We start from the raw sequence: 14,470 nt of genomic DNA, 5'->3' as shown, positions 1-14,470 counted from the left end.
TTACTGCACTGTTTGCAATGTTATACAATGCATTTTATACTGTTGTTTACCTCCCATGACCTGGGTTATTCTTTATCTTCTCCTGGTTATATTGCTTGCTTTCATGTACCGCACTCTGATACCCTGATGGGTCTTCTTCGCGCTATATAAAACCTTTCACATAAATAAAGAATTAAATATCATAACCAATGGGCAAAAGATTAACAGCGGTAAACAGAAATGTCTATTCCAGGCACGTAAAACAGCACCAACATGCCCCGGTTAAACTGACTGACTTATCCTGGCTTTTCACTTGCATACTTTGAAAAATGTGAGCCGACTGGCGGTGCTCCGTGAACATTTCTGATGTTCAACAGTAGAGTTCGGTTCACTAGAGGTCTTACTCATAGTTGAAGGTGGCTACTGCACACTCAAACCAGACTATGAAAAAGACTGATGGTTGGTACCTGCTGATTATAGATCATGGATACTGTTTTTTTTTATTTTTTTACCAAAGCCCTACAGGTCTTTCCATGGAAAATCCACACAGAACCCTATTACTGTAATATTTACTTCACTATCTACAAGTGCATGTACTGTGAGGGTTGTAGGTGTGTGTATGTTTATGTCTGTATCGATGGCAAGCTTCATTTATCACTGAGAAATTCAGTGCAGAGTGAATTGTAACTTAAGGAGGATCACTTTAGTTGATCTAATCACCTATTTAACCGTTACACAATGAAACACACATTGAGCCATAGGGAGGTCGCAATTTGCTCACAATCGGAAGCATCTGGAAGATTTGTCTAGTATCTTGGAATAAAACCTACATCTCACGAGACACAAGATCAGCAGTGTATCAACCAGACTGCGTCATAACCTTCTTTTGGATTTGTTTGATCTTCCTCTAGGAATAGTCTGCTGTGCTCCGGTCCTGCAACTTGTGCGGACAGCACAATGTATAAAAACTTATGCCCAGGTCTGTTGTCTTTACTGGAAGGGAGGGAAAACTGATATAACAGACATGGACAGGAACCTTTCTTATTTAATTTTCAGGGTGAGTGCACCTAGTGCACTAGCTAGATATACATACTAATTTAATAGTGGGATACAAAAAGAAAAAACAAAAACAAACATCCTGGGTCCAGTCAGTCCTCGGCCAGTAAACCCAAATCATAATCGTGCTTTGGTATGGTGGACATCATACTCGCATGCAATTCCAGATCATTTTAAGGGCATAGTCTGCACACATACTGAGCCAGGTGCTGGGGCTCTCCAATTAAAGTTTCCAAAGTGGTGTTTGGAGGTAAAAATATACTCTTTCCGTTTATGTAAATGTGGAATCAAAATATAGCGTTATCTCACTGAATCCGAAGCATCACATGTCTTAATAGGTCTCAAACTCCCCTCTAGAAAAGAGTGCAGAGCCACATGGGTAGATTCGCAGGCAAGTGGTGAGTGTGGGAGAGGTCACAAAGGAGAGAGATTCCCTGCACCTTAAAGCAACAGGAGCAGATCTGGTATATTCGAATCTTTCCGTCTACAATTAGGGTGGGTTAAAGCACAAACAAGCTAGGGCCTGCTAGGCTAGTACTGAGGCAAGCTAAGGCTCGGAGGTAAGAAAAGCAACAATTCACAAAATACTTAGATGCTATGCACAACCGTCCTTTGCCCTGAAACTATGTTTCACTTATTTGCTTTAGAGAAAGGGGAATCAGTACTTTAATCAGGGACTGCAAGGCAGGGGTCATCAATGTCAACTATATAAAAGGTTCAGCTTTGGCAGTAGGTCCTGGATATCGCAGATTCCGTCTATCTATTCGCATGTGGCCATAATGAGCAAGACTGAATGTTAGCCTTCCTCTGGCTCAGGTAAAAGACTGACTTTTTTCCCAAAGTGCGATCTAGCCAATATTGAACATCTCACAAAATGAGCCCTTAATAATCGATTACGGGAAAAGTGAGGAACACTGCACAATTATTTGTTGGAACCTGGGACACTTTACCATCAAGAAACCAGAAACTTTCCTGGAATGGACATTCTGTACTTGATGCATCATTATTTTAACACTCCGATTCTCTGCAAAAAATGTCACTGAGACTTTCTAAAATTCATCTCAGAGTTGCCCCAATGCACATTACCCAATACTGCCTCAGGGCTAGGAAACAATTTACCCATTTGCACGTAACATTATTTCAAGAGCTGCAATATGATCGACCCTCCAGACACTTTAGTATGGATATTTAAAAGAGTTTACAGAACGCATCTGTTGTGTTCTTTTGTGGCACAGAAACCACGAAGAACCACCCAACACTGCAGGAGATTTATCTAGAACTAGGGAAAGGGGTAGATAGTTCCGAGTGTGGAGAAGGGTGGTACAAGGCGGTAAGGAGTTCCAAAAACTAAACAAAACACTAGCACATAACGAGGTGCTATAAAAAGCGGTTTACAGACATAACTCCATCCATACAGTGTCACTGCATCCATGCAGTGCAACCCGGTTAGTGAAAATGACCACTATGAGCTCACACTTCAACAAGGACACCAAAATATGTTATTGGTGTTTATGGAACTAAACAAATCCCTTGAAGGATAAAAATGAGCAGAGAGGCGAGAGGCACACCTGCAGCTGACAGTGTGCTTGCTTCTGTAACACAAGTTGCACATCACGTAATTGATGAACTGGAGTTTCGAGCTCCACCCTGCGCCCTACCCAAAAGTAGTCTCGTTAGATGGTTATAATGCTCCTTATAAACAAGCATCAGCCGTGAAAGGGATTGCGTGCTCTCTGGTGGGGGAGGGGCGGAGCGAGTCGCGATGTAAGGGTGCTGCGAGAAAATCCAGATGGCTGCTGCGTGCGTGCTCGCAAGCTTGAGGCCATACAAAAAGCGTGTGGTAGCATTTTTTGAAGCCCTTACTAAATGTCTCGCAGAGCAACGCATGCACTGGCTCAGGCAAGACCTAAAAAAAAAAAAAGAAACGAAGAACTGATCATCTGTTGGTTCACTCTATGTTGATTTTTCTAAGCTAGAGTGTGCAACAGTCTTTGATGCCACTTTGTTTTTCACAATTCTCATTCCACTAGTCTGCTGCTATCAACTGTTTTGTTGTGTGCACTAGCTGTCCCTAAAGTATTATGTCACCTTTAGAAATCTGAATGATCATTATCTCTCTCGATCCAAGTGGTATCTGCTTCTATGTGTGATCAAGATCACCAAAAACAAATCAGGTTGCCCTCCAAGCGCCTTTACATCCAACAAGACCTTAACATCTTCCGATCTTTTTGACTCTCCATGAAGTGAGGCACCTAATTGAACACTACTTTAGATTATGTATTCTGTGCTGCATGCAATTATATCCATGAGCTATATCTCTCCAATAGTCCTTGCAGTCTTTTTGATCAATGATCTTCCAATAGAGTCTGATACAGCCATTTTAGGCCCTATTTGTGGTGCTAAATCTGCATAGAGAGGCTATCATGGCCCTTGAACTTGTGCATGTTAAGATGATTTTTTTTCCCACAAAGGTGCCAGTACTTTTGATACTGCTAGTAGATTCTGTGGTTACATTACACAGTGACTTATCTAGATGTAGCCAACGATATTGGTTTATGTAAGCTTAAACTCTCAATATAAATATTTGGTTGACTGCCTCCGACAAAACATATCCAATAAAACACAATTGTCTTCCTTTCAATTTAAAGCTCGAATTTACACATCAATGTGGTAAAGTGTGGACTTTTTTCGGAATTTGAGAGGCAAAGGAAAAGATAAGAAATGTTTTCAAACCTACAACGTGGTCCCAGGCTTCCAGACCATAATGGTGATGTTGCTCATGTAAATGTAACCAGGTTCACTAATTCTTGGCAGTCATAATAAGGTTCTTTACTCATCAAAGCATTCAGCAATGCAATGAGACCTGCCCGGCAGAACTATACAAGTCGTATATCTCAGTGGGCTAATATACCCACTGCAGAGATCGGACACTAGGGGCATATCACAGGTTAAAATTCCAAAAGACCCACTCAGCCATCAATGCTCCTGCGATCAGTCTGAAAACCACAACCCTTTAATAATAGTGTGGCTATTGTCCTCCAAGTGAACATGCTGCCTGCAAATACACACTTCATATTGCTAATTTAAAAAAATGCATATTCGAGCAGGACGGCCCCCCTTCCAACATCTGACGTTCATGCAATTTTCATGCTATTCTAGGCTTAACCCGTCTTCTCCTGACAAAGTCCACTTTCCTTGCTGCATTTCTTACCTTACATTTTGCTGGGCCTGTATTTAAATACGCTTTCAATCCTAGCCAAGTGGCTTTCTATATCGTGGAAATCAAACTCCTTAGATGGATTCCCAAATTTCTAAGCAAATGTAAGCCTATTTGAGGGATATGATGCTTTTAAGAATCTGGATCTTATTGGGAGCTAACATCGGATTCAGCATTTCCAATTTACTACAGAGTATGTTGAACCCTGTGGTCCTCTCAAATACTTGAAGTTATTTTAAAAAGTCTTGTAGAGATCGCTTCAGCTCCCCTTCTGAGAGATGAGCATCATCTACAAACATACTGATTTTATGCATTTCTCCACAAAATTATGGTCCAGTTGTATTATAGTTTTTAAATATCTCTATAAATTAGACAACTGAGTCACAAAGATAGGGGACCCACCCTAGCTCATGCGCCTCTTCAGAATTATTCCATTTAATTTAATGCTGATCACTAGGATTTGGTAGTTTGGCACTCGCTATCACTCAGCTGTGGAACTTTTCTGCAAGAAATGTACCACTGATACTTAGCCAACTAGATGGGTTGGAGTTGTGTTACATCTTGTGTGCATGATGGAGCCAGGAGTTGTTGTCTAAAATATACTGTTGTATGGATGCAGGTGTTCCGTCCACGAAGACCTAGGAGATGTAAGACTGCCATGTCCTAGAGAAGCACAGGTAGCAACAAGTGTTATCTCTACAGTTACAAGATGCAGAGCCCTAGCTCCCATACTTCAGCACTGAACAAAAGGAACAGACAAGCAGATACTCACAGGTTTTTTAAAATAATTTATTTTATTTTATTTGCATTTAAACAATAAACACGTAAATCATGAGTGTGAGATAACCAGGCTTCTATACACATTGATAATCGCCGATAGATAGAACAGGTCACGACTCCCCTCCCGAACAAGAACAGGGCTCCCCAATGTATGATTACATAGGTACATATACTGGAAGACCCCTCAATAACTAGCAGCATATCTATCAACAATGCAGGCAGTAAAACAGTCAATGCGCAATTCCAGGTTCCCCTCCTGCAGGCTCGACCCCTCCTCTCCCAACTCAAATCTCCAAGCCATTGTGCCGTAACCAGGGAGTCCATATTTTACTAAATGTTCTCGCTATATATGTAGTTTTCTCCGCCACCATATATAAATTCAAACAGTTCCTCCATTCCTCTATGGTAGGGATTTGGGAAACACCCCAGTAGCGAGCAATATCTCCTTTTGCAACTATCAATCCCAAATTGACCAATAGAAGCTTGATCCCCAATAGTATAAAGCGAGGTTCTACCTCTAGGTGAGCCCCTAGTATAGTGTTCAATTCCTGCACCACTGTGGACCAGTACATTTGTATCTTAGTACACTCCCAGAGTGTGTGTATGAATGGCCCCCGTTCTGCGTGACAATGAAAGGCACTCCGGGTTCTCTGCTCTGCCAATTACGTGCAGTATATACTCACAGGTTTGAACTTTAAATGTAGCTGCCCCCCAACTGTGGGCAAACTTAGCATGCTCCAAGACATACTGCAGTCCTTAATAAGGGCAGTGAAAACATGAATGTCCCTGAGGACTGAGAACCCTTTAAACAGCAGGTCCATCAAGGTCATCTTGGGTGTAATCCAGGGGAACGCACTCCCATGCATAAAGAGCAACGTATATACTCATCGTACGGACATTGCAAAAATACATAATAAGGCGCTGGCACTTTAAGGGCTGCAGAGCGGATGTTTCTCCTGTGAAAACACAGGTAAAATATATACAAGTCTCGATAGTCAAAGGTAATTTGGTTCCCCGTAAAACGACGCCTGTACAAACAATGTTTTCCGACTTAACAGGACTGGAACATAATTTAAGTAAGGCTTCCTGCATTTAGAAACTCTCCTGGCTTCCAAACACATGATAGCAAGTGAAATGTGTAAACAGTTCAGCCTTGGACTGTGGTATATGATAAGCAATGTGTAGGGATAGCAAAGGTCTCAAAGCAGAAACTGCTATTTTGCATTCTTCCAGGTCACCATGGGTAAGAAGTGACCTGCGCCGATATTCTTAAATGTCCGGATGGCCTCTTTTTGCAGCTGCAATTGCCAACTGAACCACTAGTGGCGCTACTTTGACTTGAACCCAGTAGAATTGGTTTCTCGACCACTCCTTCCCCTACTTAATCACCAGAGAGTCCATCAAATATGTTCAGATAAAGGGCAGAGAACCAAAGGGTGTCATCCTATTTTGTCTTACCTCTTTGGGTCTGAAGTCTAGTTGTACCAGAAGTGTGGTTATCCCCAAGATATTTGGTCACTATCTATCATGCTTCTGGGCAGACAGGTTACTTCCCTCTGCAAACCTCAGCCTCTAGTTGGGGCACACTTCCTTTTGACCCTGGTGCCCTCTTCCACTGCCTCTGAGAAGCATTTTTGCAGCTTCAGTCTGTTGCCTTTTCTTTGGTCCTGGCTGTATACTATAGGGACATTCAGCAGGCTCCACTAACACCTCGTGTACCCATCGTTAACCATATACACACCCAAAGAAGTCTACTTGCTGCACAATGAGTAGGTTGCTTCTCTTCGGCTTCTGGGTGGAGTCCATACTGCTTTCCCCATCTCTCAAGCAGCTCCCCCGCCATGGCCAGGTTACTTCCCCTGCTCCTTGGTGGTGTTCATAATGACTTCCCTTGTGTCTTGGCTGTACCACGCAGTGGGTTGCGCCTCCCCTACTTCTCCGTGATCACCATATAGCACCACTCCCTTTAATTTTCAGCTGTGTGATTTAGTGGGTTTCTTCTCTCTAGTTCCTGCGTGGAGTCAAAAGAACCTCTTCATTTCCTTCTCCAGCTGTCCTGTCTATCCTTGGCTGTCCCAGTCAGGATTTTTACCCTTTAGCCTTGGTAGAACCAAAAGGATCATTCACTTTCCCTCCAGCTGTCCACTTCAATTGATTGCTCATTTCTTGTTTTTGAGTGGAGACGTTTGACCCTTCCCTTTATTCTGCAGTTTTTTCTTCCATTCCAGAGCAAACACTAATTAGCATTCTCCCTCTGTCTTTATCTGTCCTAATCAGATGGGGTTGCAGCACGTTCACTCCTGTGTGGACCCCATAAAGCATTCACCCTTCTCCATTTAGCTTTCCAACAAAGCAGGTTGCCCATTTTTCCAAGAGTGGTTCGATCCATAGACCTTATTACCGCCTTCTTTTGCTATCTCACTTAAAGGGTTGTCCTTCTCCTGGCCCCCAATCGGGTCAGCTCTTCTATTACTCCTGGAAAGACCACATGGAGCATTTACTTTCTGTCCTCACCTTTCCTTCCCTTTGGATTGTCTCTCTTTCACAACTGCATGTATATCCCCCCTCTTAGGCAGGGCCTCCATGGGGTCAGCTCCTTTTGGTCTCACACCTCAGTGGAGTACACTTTACGCAAGTGGGTCATGAATGATCAACTACTGTTACCCAGGTTGATACCAAAACACATTAAAGCAGACATAAAACAGCTCTGAAATGGCTAAAGAAAAGCTTCCATTAACCCACCCTATTAAATCTAATATTGCAGGGGAAGAACAAGTTCCTTACAGTTGGTAACACTTTTGCTGATGGATACTCTTATCAACCACAGAATCCTCACCTTTTGAATTGTCCAGGTGCCAGACTGTATTCAGAAAGTTTTTCTGCAACAGCTCCCATGCACTGATTGGTGGAGCCATTGGACTCCACAGTGGCCTCTTCCATCTCCATGAGAGACAACATGCTGCTGTATTAATGCACTACCTGTGCGCTGACATGACTTTAAAAGGCAAATTCACGCTTTCATACGCACAGCAAATAAAAAATTGGTAGCTGAACAGTGTGCTAAAATCTAAACTCGGACGTTGGGACCTATCAGAAGTCCGGTCTAGGAAACCGGGAGGGCAGTGAGGAATCTACAGTTAGACAAAAGATCCACAGGAGAAACAAATGCATTACCAACGTTAAGTAACTTGTTTTTTTGATTGATATTCTAACTGCAGATTAATTACATTTTAAACATATGCCAAAGCAAGGCCACCTAAAGGGGTTGGGGCTGAGAAGTGGACTTTATACCAGGAAGCCCTGTAGGACCAAGCAGGCAAAATGACCATCCTTGTGGACATGAGAGTTGATACAGTGCTAGCTGGAGAAAGTGTGAGCAGCTCATGTAGCTTTCTGGCAGATGCCCAGCACCGGAACACCACTCACTAATGCCAGAGTAGTGTCATGGGTTCTGATAAAATGAGCAGAAGGACCTCGGGAGGCTCCTCCATTGTCAAGGCATAGCACATCTTGATACAGAGGAAAATCCATCCCAGGTTTGTTTCTGATCTACTGTTGCCTTCTTTGCAACTGTAAATTCAGCAAAGAGTTGGTTGTCCCTAGTTCAGTCAATATAGAAGCTAAAAGCTTTAACTGGGATAAACTTCTGTAGCCGTCACCTTAGAAGGATGTGCCAGAAAGGAGACAGCATGACAGACTGTCCCACAAGGAAGGGCCTCACCACTTTTAGAAACAAGCTTTGGCGTAGCCAATAGGTTTTTAACATTTTTGTCAGGACTGACTTTGGTTTCCAACCTGGCCATGTACCAGTGCAGTTGGCACTAGTATCACAGTTCATGGGTACATGCCTCTAGGCGCTACTGCATAGACTACGGCATGGATAGATCTACACCTTTTCTCAGAGACAAATATCAGTCACTTCTCCATGTTTTGAGATGGGGAAGGTCCAGGAGTTGGTGCTTCAACCAGCTGTTATATAAAATCCTATGCATTATTTAGAGGACAATTTGACCTGTTTCCTTTTAATGATCATGTAGATACAGTATAGACAGCGTGAATCAACTTTTTATCAGATTTCTTCTTGGAGTCGCCACTTAAAAGTTTACATTTCATGGTGGAAAATAACAGGGCACAAGTCCTAACAAGCATTGGCATAGCCATTAGGTCTCGCCTTTGGGACCTTATACGTGTTTAGCCATGCAACAGTTGAGGTAGTTGCACCAAGGATATTGTGCTGCATAACTAAATACTTATAAGGTCCCAAATGCGAGACCTATTGGCTATGCCAATGCTTGTTTTCTTTACTATCTGGAAGCCTCTGCAGGACTAATTCGCCATTAGAAATAGAGCAATAACATTCCCACAGAGGTTAAAAGCACTGTCCAAGTTACAGATGGATGAAGAGATGTCTTTCAGATTAGATGGCTGTGGTTTAGAGGTGGCTATGGAGAGAATGTCTCCTCATTGAATATCCAATCAAAGCCTGTATCCTTACTGGAGATGGTTTAGTCTTCGTATGTGTTGAGACCATTCTCGCTTTCTTATTCATTTACTTATTCATTTATTATGTTTTAAGCAGTGTTTCACTGTATGTAGAGCTGATGTTTAATGAGTAATGTGTAGATTGGTGCTGCTGCTCTATTGATTTTGAGGTTGAATAAACTTTAGTGTAAAATCTATAACGAGATTGGTCAACACTTCAGAAGTATTTTCAAATAGACGCTCAGATTTTAATGGGACCTCATTAATGTTCTCTCATGCAAATTCAATTGCCCTTCGAGTACTTTTTAAACTTGTTTTTGTAAGGATTCTTAAGAGTTTCAGACATAGCCCATAATGCTTAGCTATTATTTTCAGAGGCATAATATCTGTTTTGTTTTCTGTGCTTTTATCAGACCTCCGACAGACCACAATGTCTTCTGATAAACTACAAGCCTTGTCCCAGGATGAACTACGGAAACGGCTTTACCAAACGTTTAAAAACAGAGGAGTTTTGGACACTCTTAAAGTAAGGCATTAAGTACATTCAAATATTAAATCACTGTAGCTCAGATGGAGACACACATTTTCATGTTTTCTTCTGTGATTGCATTCCCACAAAGCCCTACCAATTGAATCACCTTTTCAAGCTAGATCCCAAATCTCCCCTCACACGTGCATTCCATGTTTGGTAAAATATGTGCTTTAGTTTCCTCTGTTCAACTAGCAGTTTCTTTCAGAGAATATTGTTTTCATGTTTGCTGTTACATAAAAAAAACCCTGCCTGACTCTCCTAACTCTTGGTGTAGTAAATGTCTGTGCATGAGTCAATATGGTTATGAGTTTTACGTTTTAAATCCAAAAATGGGTAGCAGTTATGCCTTGTTTCAACTGTGCACATTCATTTTGTATCTGGATCTTAAATTCCTCTGTCTGCCTTTCTTTGGGCTTCACTTATGCTAAAAGGAGGCAAAGAGTTGCAAGCTATTTGGTTGGATGATCCAAAAAGAGCATGACATATGAATTGTCCTTTCACCTACCTGAGTGTGTCTAATAAATACTGGTAAGCAGAGTGAATATAGTTACGCTCTAGAAGTTATATTTGTGCACTCTCAATTCAACATTTTTTATAACCATTAAATTCAATGAGCACCTAAAAATAATCCAGATTGCACTGTGAAGTATGTAAAACACTTTAAAATGTTTATATTTATTGTTGTGCTTATATCAGAGACTAGGATCAGTTTATAACACTCTCTGCTGTACACTATGCAGCAATGACTACATGGGTGCACAGCAAAGCTGAGACATAAACGGACAAGATCCTGCAAATGTTCATATGGGATAGGGGGTGCCACACGAGAAGACCTCAACGTAATGCAGTTAGAGAAAAATTGTACAACAATCTCGGAGCCCTAATGGCTAAACGGGAGCTGGATCTAGGTGGAGCACCATCAGACGTAGCGTGCCCTAGTGCCCTCAGGGTTGGGACGAAAGTATCCAAAATACATGCTTCAAGCTTATTCAAGTTAATCACTTATATCTCGCGCCATAGAAAGTGACTAGCATGTTCCTTGCTCCTGATAGATGCGTTATGTGTGAAAATTCAGCCACCAATTTTTATCACGTGGTCTGGTCCTGCCCAGGTATAAATGAGTTCTGGAGCAAGGCTACAGTCTGCATTTCTGGACTTACAGATTGGCATCATCGTTTTACTACTAGAACATGTCTCTTAGGTTTAATGTGTAGACCCAGGCAACATAAGATGACAAGTAGCTACAATTACGATGAAGAGGTTATTTCCACAACGTGGAAGCCTGCTCATGTCCTTGACTCCATCAAATGGCAACTGCTTTAGTTTAGTTGGCTCTTGGTGGCAAATGACTATCTGGTACGTTCAGCATTTTCTCCTAATGTGGCGATCCATCACATCTCGGAGTGTTTAAAGAGAGCTAATCAGTTCGAATTTTGACACAATTAATTTTGCACAAGTATAAGGGGATATATTTAAGTAATCATGAATTTTTGTAATGAAGACTGTTGGTAATGTTATGCAGACGACATGTAGTAATGGTGTACTTTCTCTAATTGCCAATTTATAGTTACCCCTGACAAAGGGCTCGTAATAAGCCCGAAATGCATTGGGTTCTGAATAAAGAAAATGCTGCTTTGAACCATCTACTACATTTTGTTTGTCTTTATGAAAAGGTCCAGATGGGCACACTTAAATATGGGAAGCATTCAAAATGCAGGACGCTGTACATGTGGATGAGAATAATGACAACATGAAAGCCTTGGAAAACATTGTGGATTAAACGTGATTAATTTTGAGTAAAGTTCAAGAGTTCAATTATGAGTAGGATAAAATCCACTCACGCTGTGCGTCTGGGAGTGGAGCGTTCATTCGCGCTCCCCACAGTATTGATCCATCACATCTGACAGATTGGCCTTACAAATCATTCAGCGTGGCTATGCCCTACTTTTTATTTTTTTCCCCGCCGAACATTCCCCTGACTTCAGAGACAATTTCAAAAGAGTACCTGTCCATTCTTCTGCAGGAAATTAGAGCATTATTCTCCTAAAGGTGCTATTGTGAGGGTGCCAGACACATAAAGAGGAGACGTTTGTTACACTAGTTATTTCCTTGTGCCAAAAAAGCAATGCAGTCTCCGGCCTATTATGGAACCTTGGCATCTGAACACAAACCTCTGGAAAGGCAAACTCAGAATGCTTGTGCTGGCCCAGATCCTGTCTGCCCTGCACCCCGGCAACTAGATGGTGTTCTTGAATCTGAGGGACAATTATTTTCATATACTCTCCTTCCAGTCCAACTGACATTAGGCGAGATTCAAGGTAGACCATGAACATTTTCAGTTTGCTGTGTGCCACTCAGGCTTTCATAAAAGTGATGGTAGTTGTTGGGACCAGTCTCCCCCCCCCATCCTCAATGACTGACTGTTGAAAGTGGCCGCGCCACAGTCAGTCATGGATCACCTACAGATGATGCTGAACCTCTTGACTTGGTTGGGGTGCAATACCAATTAGCCAAATTCGCACCCGATTCCATTACTGAGGCTTCCTTTCATTAGTGCGATCTTTGATATAGATTGTTTCCAGGCAATGATTTGATGTATGATCCACAGTCATGGATCATCGTGAGAGTGGCTCTGAGGCTTCATAGCCTACTAGCCTTCTGCATCCCCCTTGGCAGACTACCAGGGGGCACATGCAATGAAATCTGAAGTTCCAATTGGTCCAGCATTAAAGAAATATGACTGATACCATCCAAATCTTTGACTAAAATGTCTTATGATCTACAGTGGCATCTGCTCGAAAGCAATTGGTCCAGTGGCAGGCCCCACTTCATTTCCCCCCAGAGCTGATAGTGGTGATTGATTCATCCCTTCAGGGTTTGGGAGGCCATCTAGGGAAGGTGGAAGTCAGAGGACTTTGATCTTGAACAGAGACTCTGCTCCATATCAATTTTTTGAAGTTGTGTGCCATTTATATGTTGTGAAGGCCTTCCTGTCATAGTTTTGGGGGAGGCTGGTGCAGGTTCTCACAGACAACAACACCACCATGTGGCATTGCAAAACAAACAGGACGGAGTGGGGTCCTGGGCCAGAAGCCAGGATGCTCTACCACTTTAGAGCTTGTTGGAGCACCAGAACATTTCCATGGTAGTGAACCACCTAGCAGAGACCCGAATGTCAGAGCAGACAAGCTGAGCAGACGACGCAGGGCAGATTACGAGTGGCGCCTGCATCTGGTGCAGGGCATCTACCAACCGAGGGAGAACCTTGACTAGATCTTGTCTGCATCTCTTGACCTTGAAGCCTGTCTTCCTCCTCATGATTAGATCAACGTGTTGCGTGAATGAGTTCCACACACTTTCAGTGCAACTGCGTATACAACTCCTTTCCTCAGACAAATTGGTGCTGAAGACTCGGGCGACATACTCGAAACGTTGTAACTCACTGTAACATAGGGCAATCCCTCACCCCATTTGTGTCCTTTGCTCCCCCTCAAAAGAATCAGGGAGACTCCATCCATTTGACCTCAAAAGACCTTTAAGGTGTTACATCAATCATACCAAGGATAATTGAGTAGAAGTTCACCTATTGTGGGGTTCTCCCGAGCTGAGAATAGGAAAGTTGTGCTGAGGAAGACTCTCTTGAGGTGGATAGTCTTGTCCCTTTAGCTCCTCCAGTAGGTCTGAGAGTCCATTATACGAGGGCTTAGGCTGCTTCCCTGCTCGGAAAATGTCTGTTCTTGACATCTGCCAGCAGGGGCGCAACTAGACCAAAACGTCGGGGGGCTAACACATGCATTAGTGGAGACAGAAACATCATAAGAGCCAAATCAAAATTACTTGTGGGGGGCTCCATTCGCTTTTCTGATGTAGTGCATAAAACACTGAGTCATTCTTTGAGACTGCATGTGGCAAATAGTGCATTTTAAAGTACACGGGGTCAGTAGCATTATTCTCGGCATAACATGATTTTGAAGCTCTCAAGGAATTTTAGCACAGTGAATGTCAAATGTTCTTTAATTCATATTAGGCCGTAAACCTGGTGCAATGTGTAACACCAGATTCTATTTTACATCACAATCTCTAGCACATCGTACACTCCAAACACTCTGGGCCAGTTTCATCAACCTAACTAGTCTTAAAAGAATCTTTTACAAGATATTTCACCATCCTTCCAGCAAAGGATGGTTTTGAAAATTGGAAGCACATAATGCAGTTTGGGCACATTTATTTAGTTACTGCTCTGTTCATGCTTCATTTACCTGCACACAATACTTTAATGTTATTTTCTTATTATGATGTTAGTATACTAAACAGCTTTGCAGCTCTTTGGGGGAAGCTGCCACATATCCTAGATCTATAGCACAACGCATGTTGAATATATATTATTTGGTACTTTGTGACAACTCTCACCAAATATTTTTGAA

At 42.3% G+C, this 14,470-nt stretch overlaps 1 protein-coding gene across 2 annotated transcripts in view; it reads left to right on the top strand.

Moving 5' to 3' along the window:
* The window catches only part of OFD1 (OFD1 centriole and centriolar satellite protein), a 635,354-nt gene that overhangs the window by 21,654 nt on the left and 599,230 nt on the right, over window positions 1-14,470 (top strand). For both annotated transcript variants that reach the window (XM_078657861.1, XM_078657862.1), the window contains exon 2: window positions 9,928-10,040. In XM_078657861.1, the coding sequence (XP_078513987.1) occupies window positions 9,945-10,040 (96 nt within the window). In that variant the 5' untranslated portion in view covers window positions 9,928-9,944. The remainder of the gene's footprint in view (window positions 1-9,927; window positions 10,041-14,470) is intronic.

Source organism: Lissotriton helveticus, chromosome 8 (genome assembly GCF_964261635.1).
Source record: "Lissotriton helveticus chromosome 8, aLisHel1.1, whole genome shotgun sequence".
NCBI lineage: Eukaryota > Metazoa > Chordata > Amphibia > Caudata > Salamandridae > Lissotriton > Lissotriton helveticus.
This window is presented reverse-complemented; position numbering and strand designations above follow the sequence as displayed.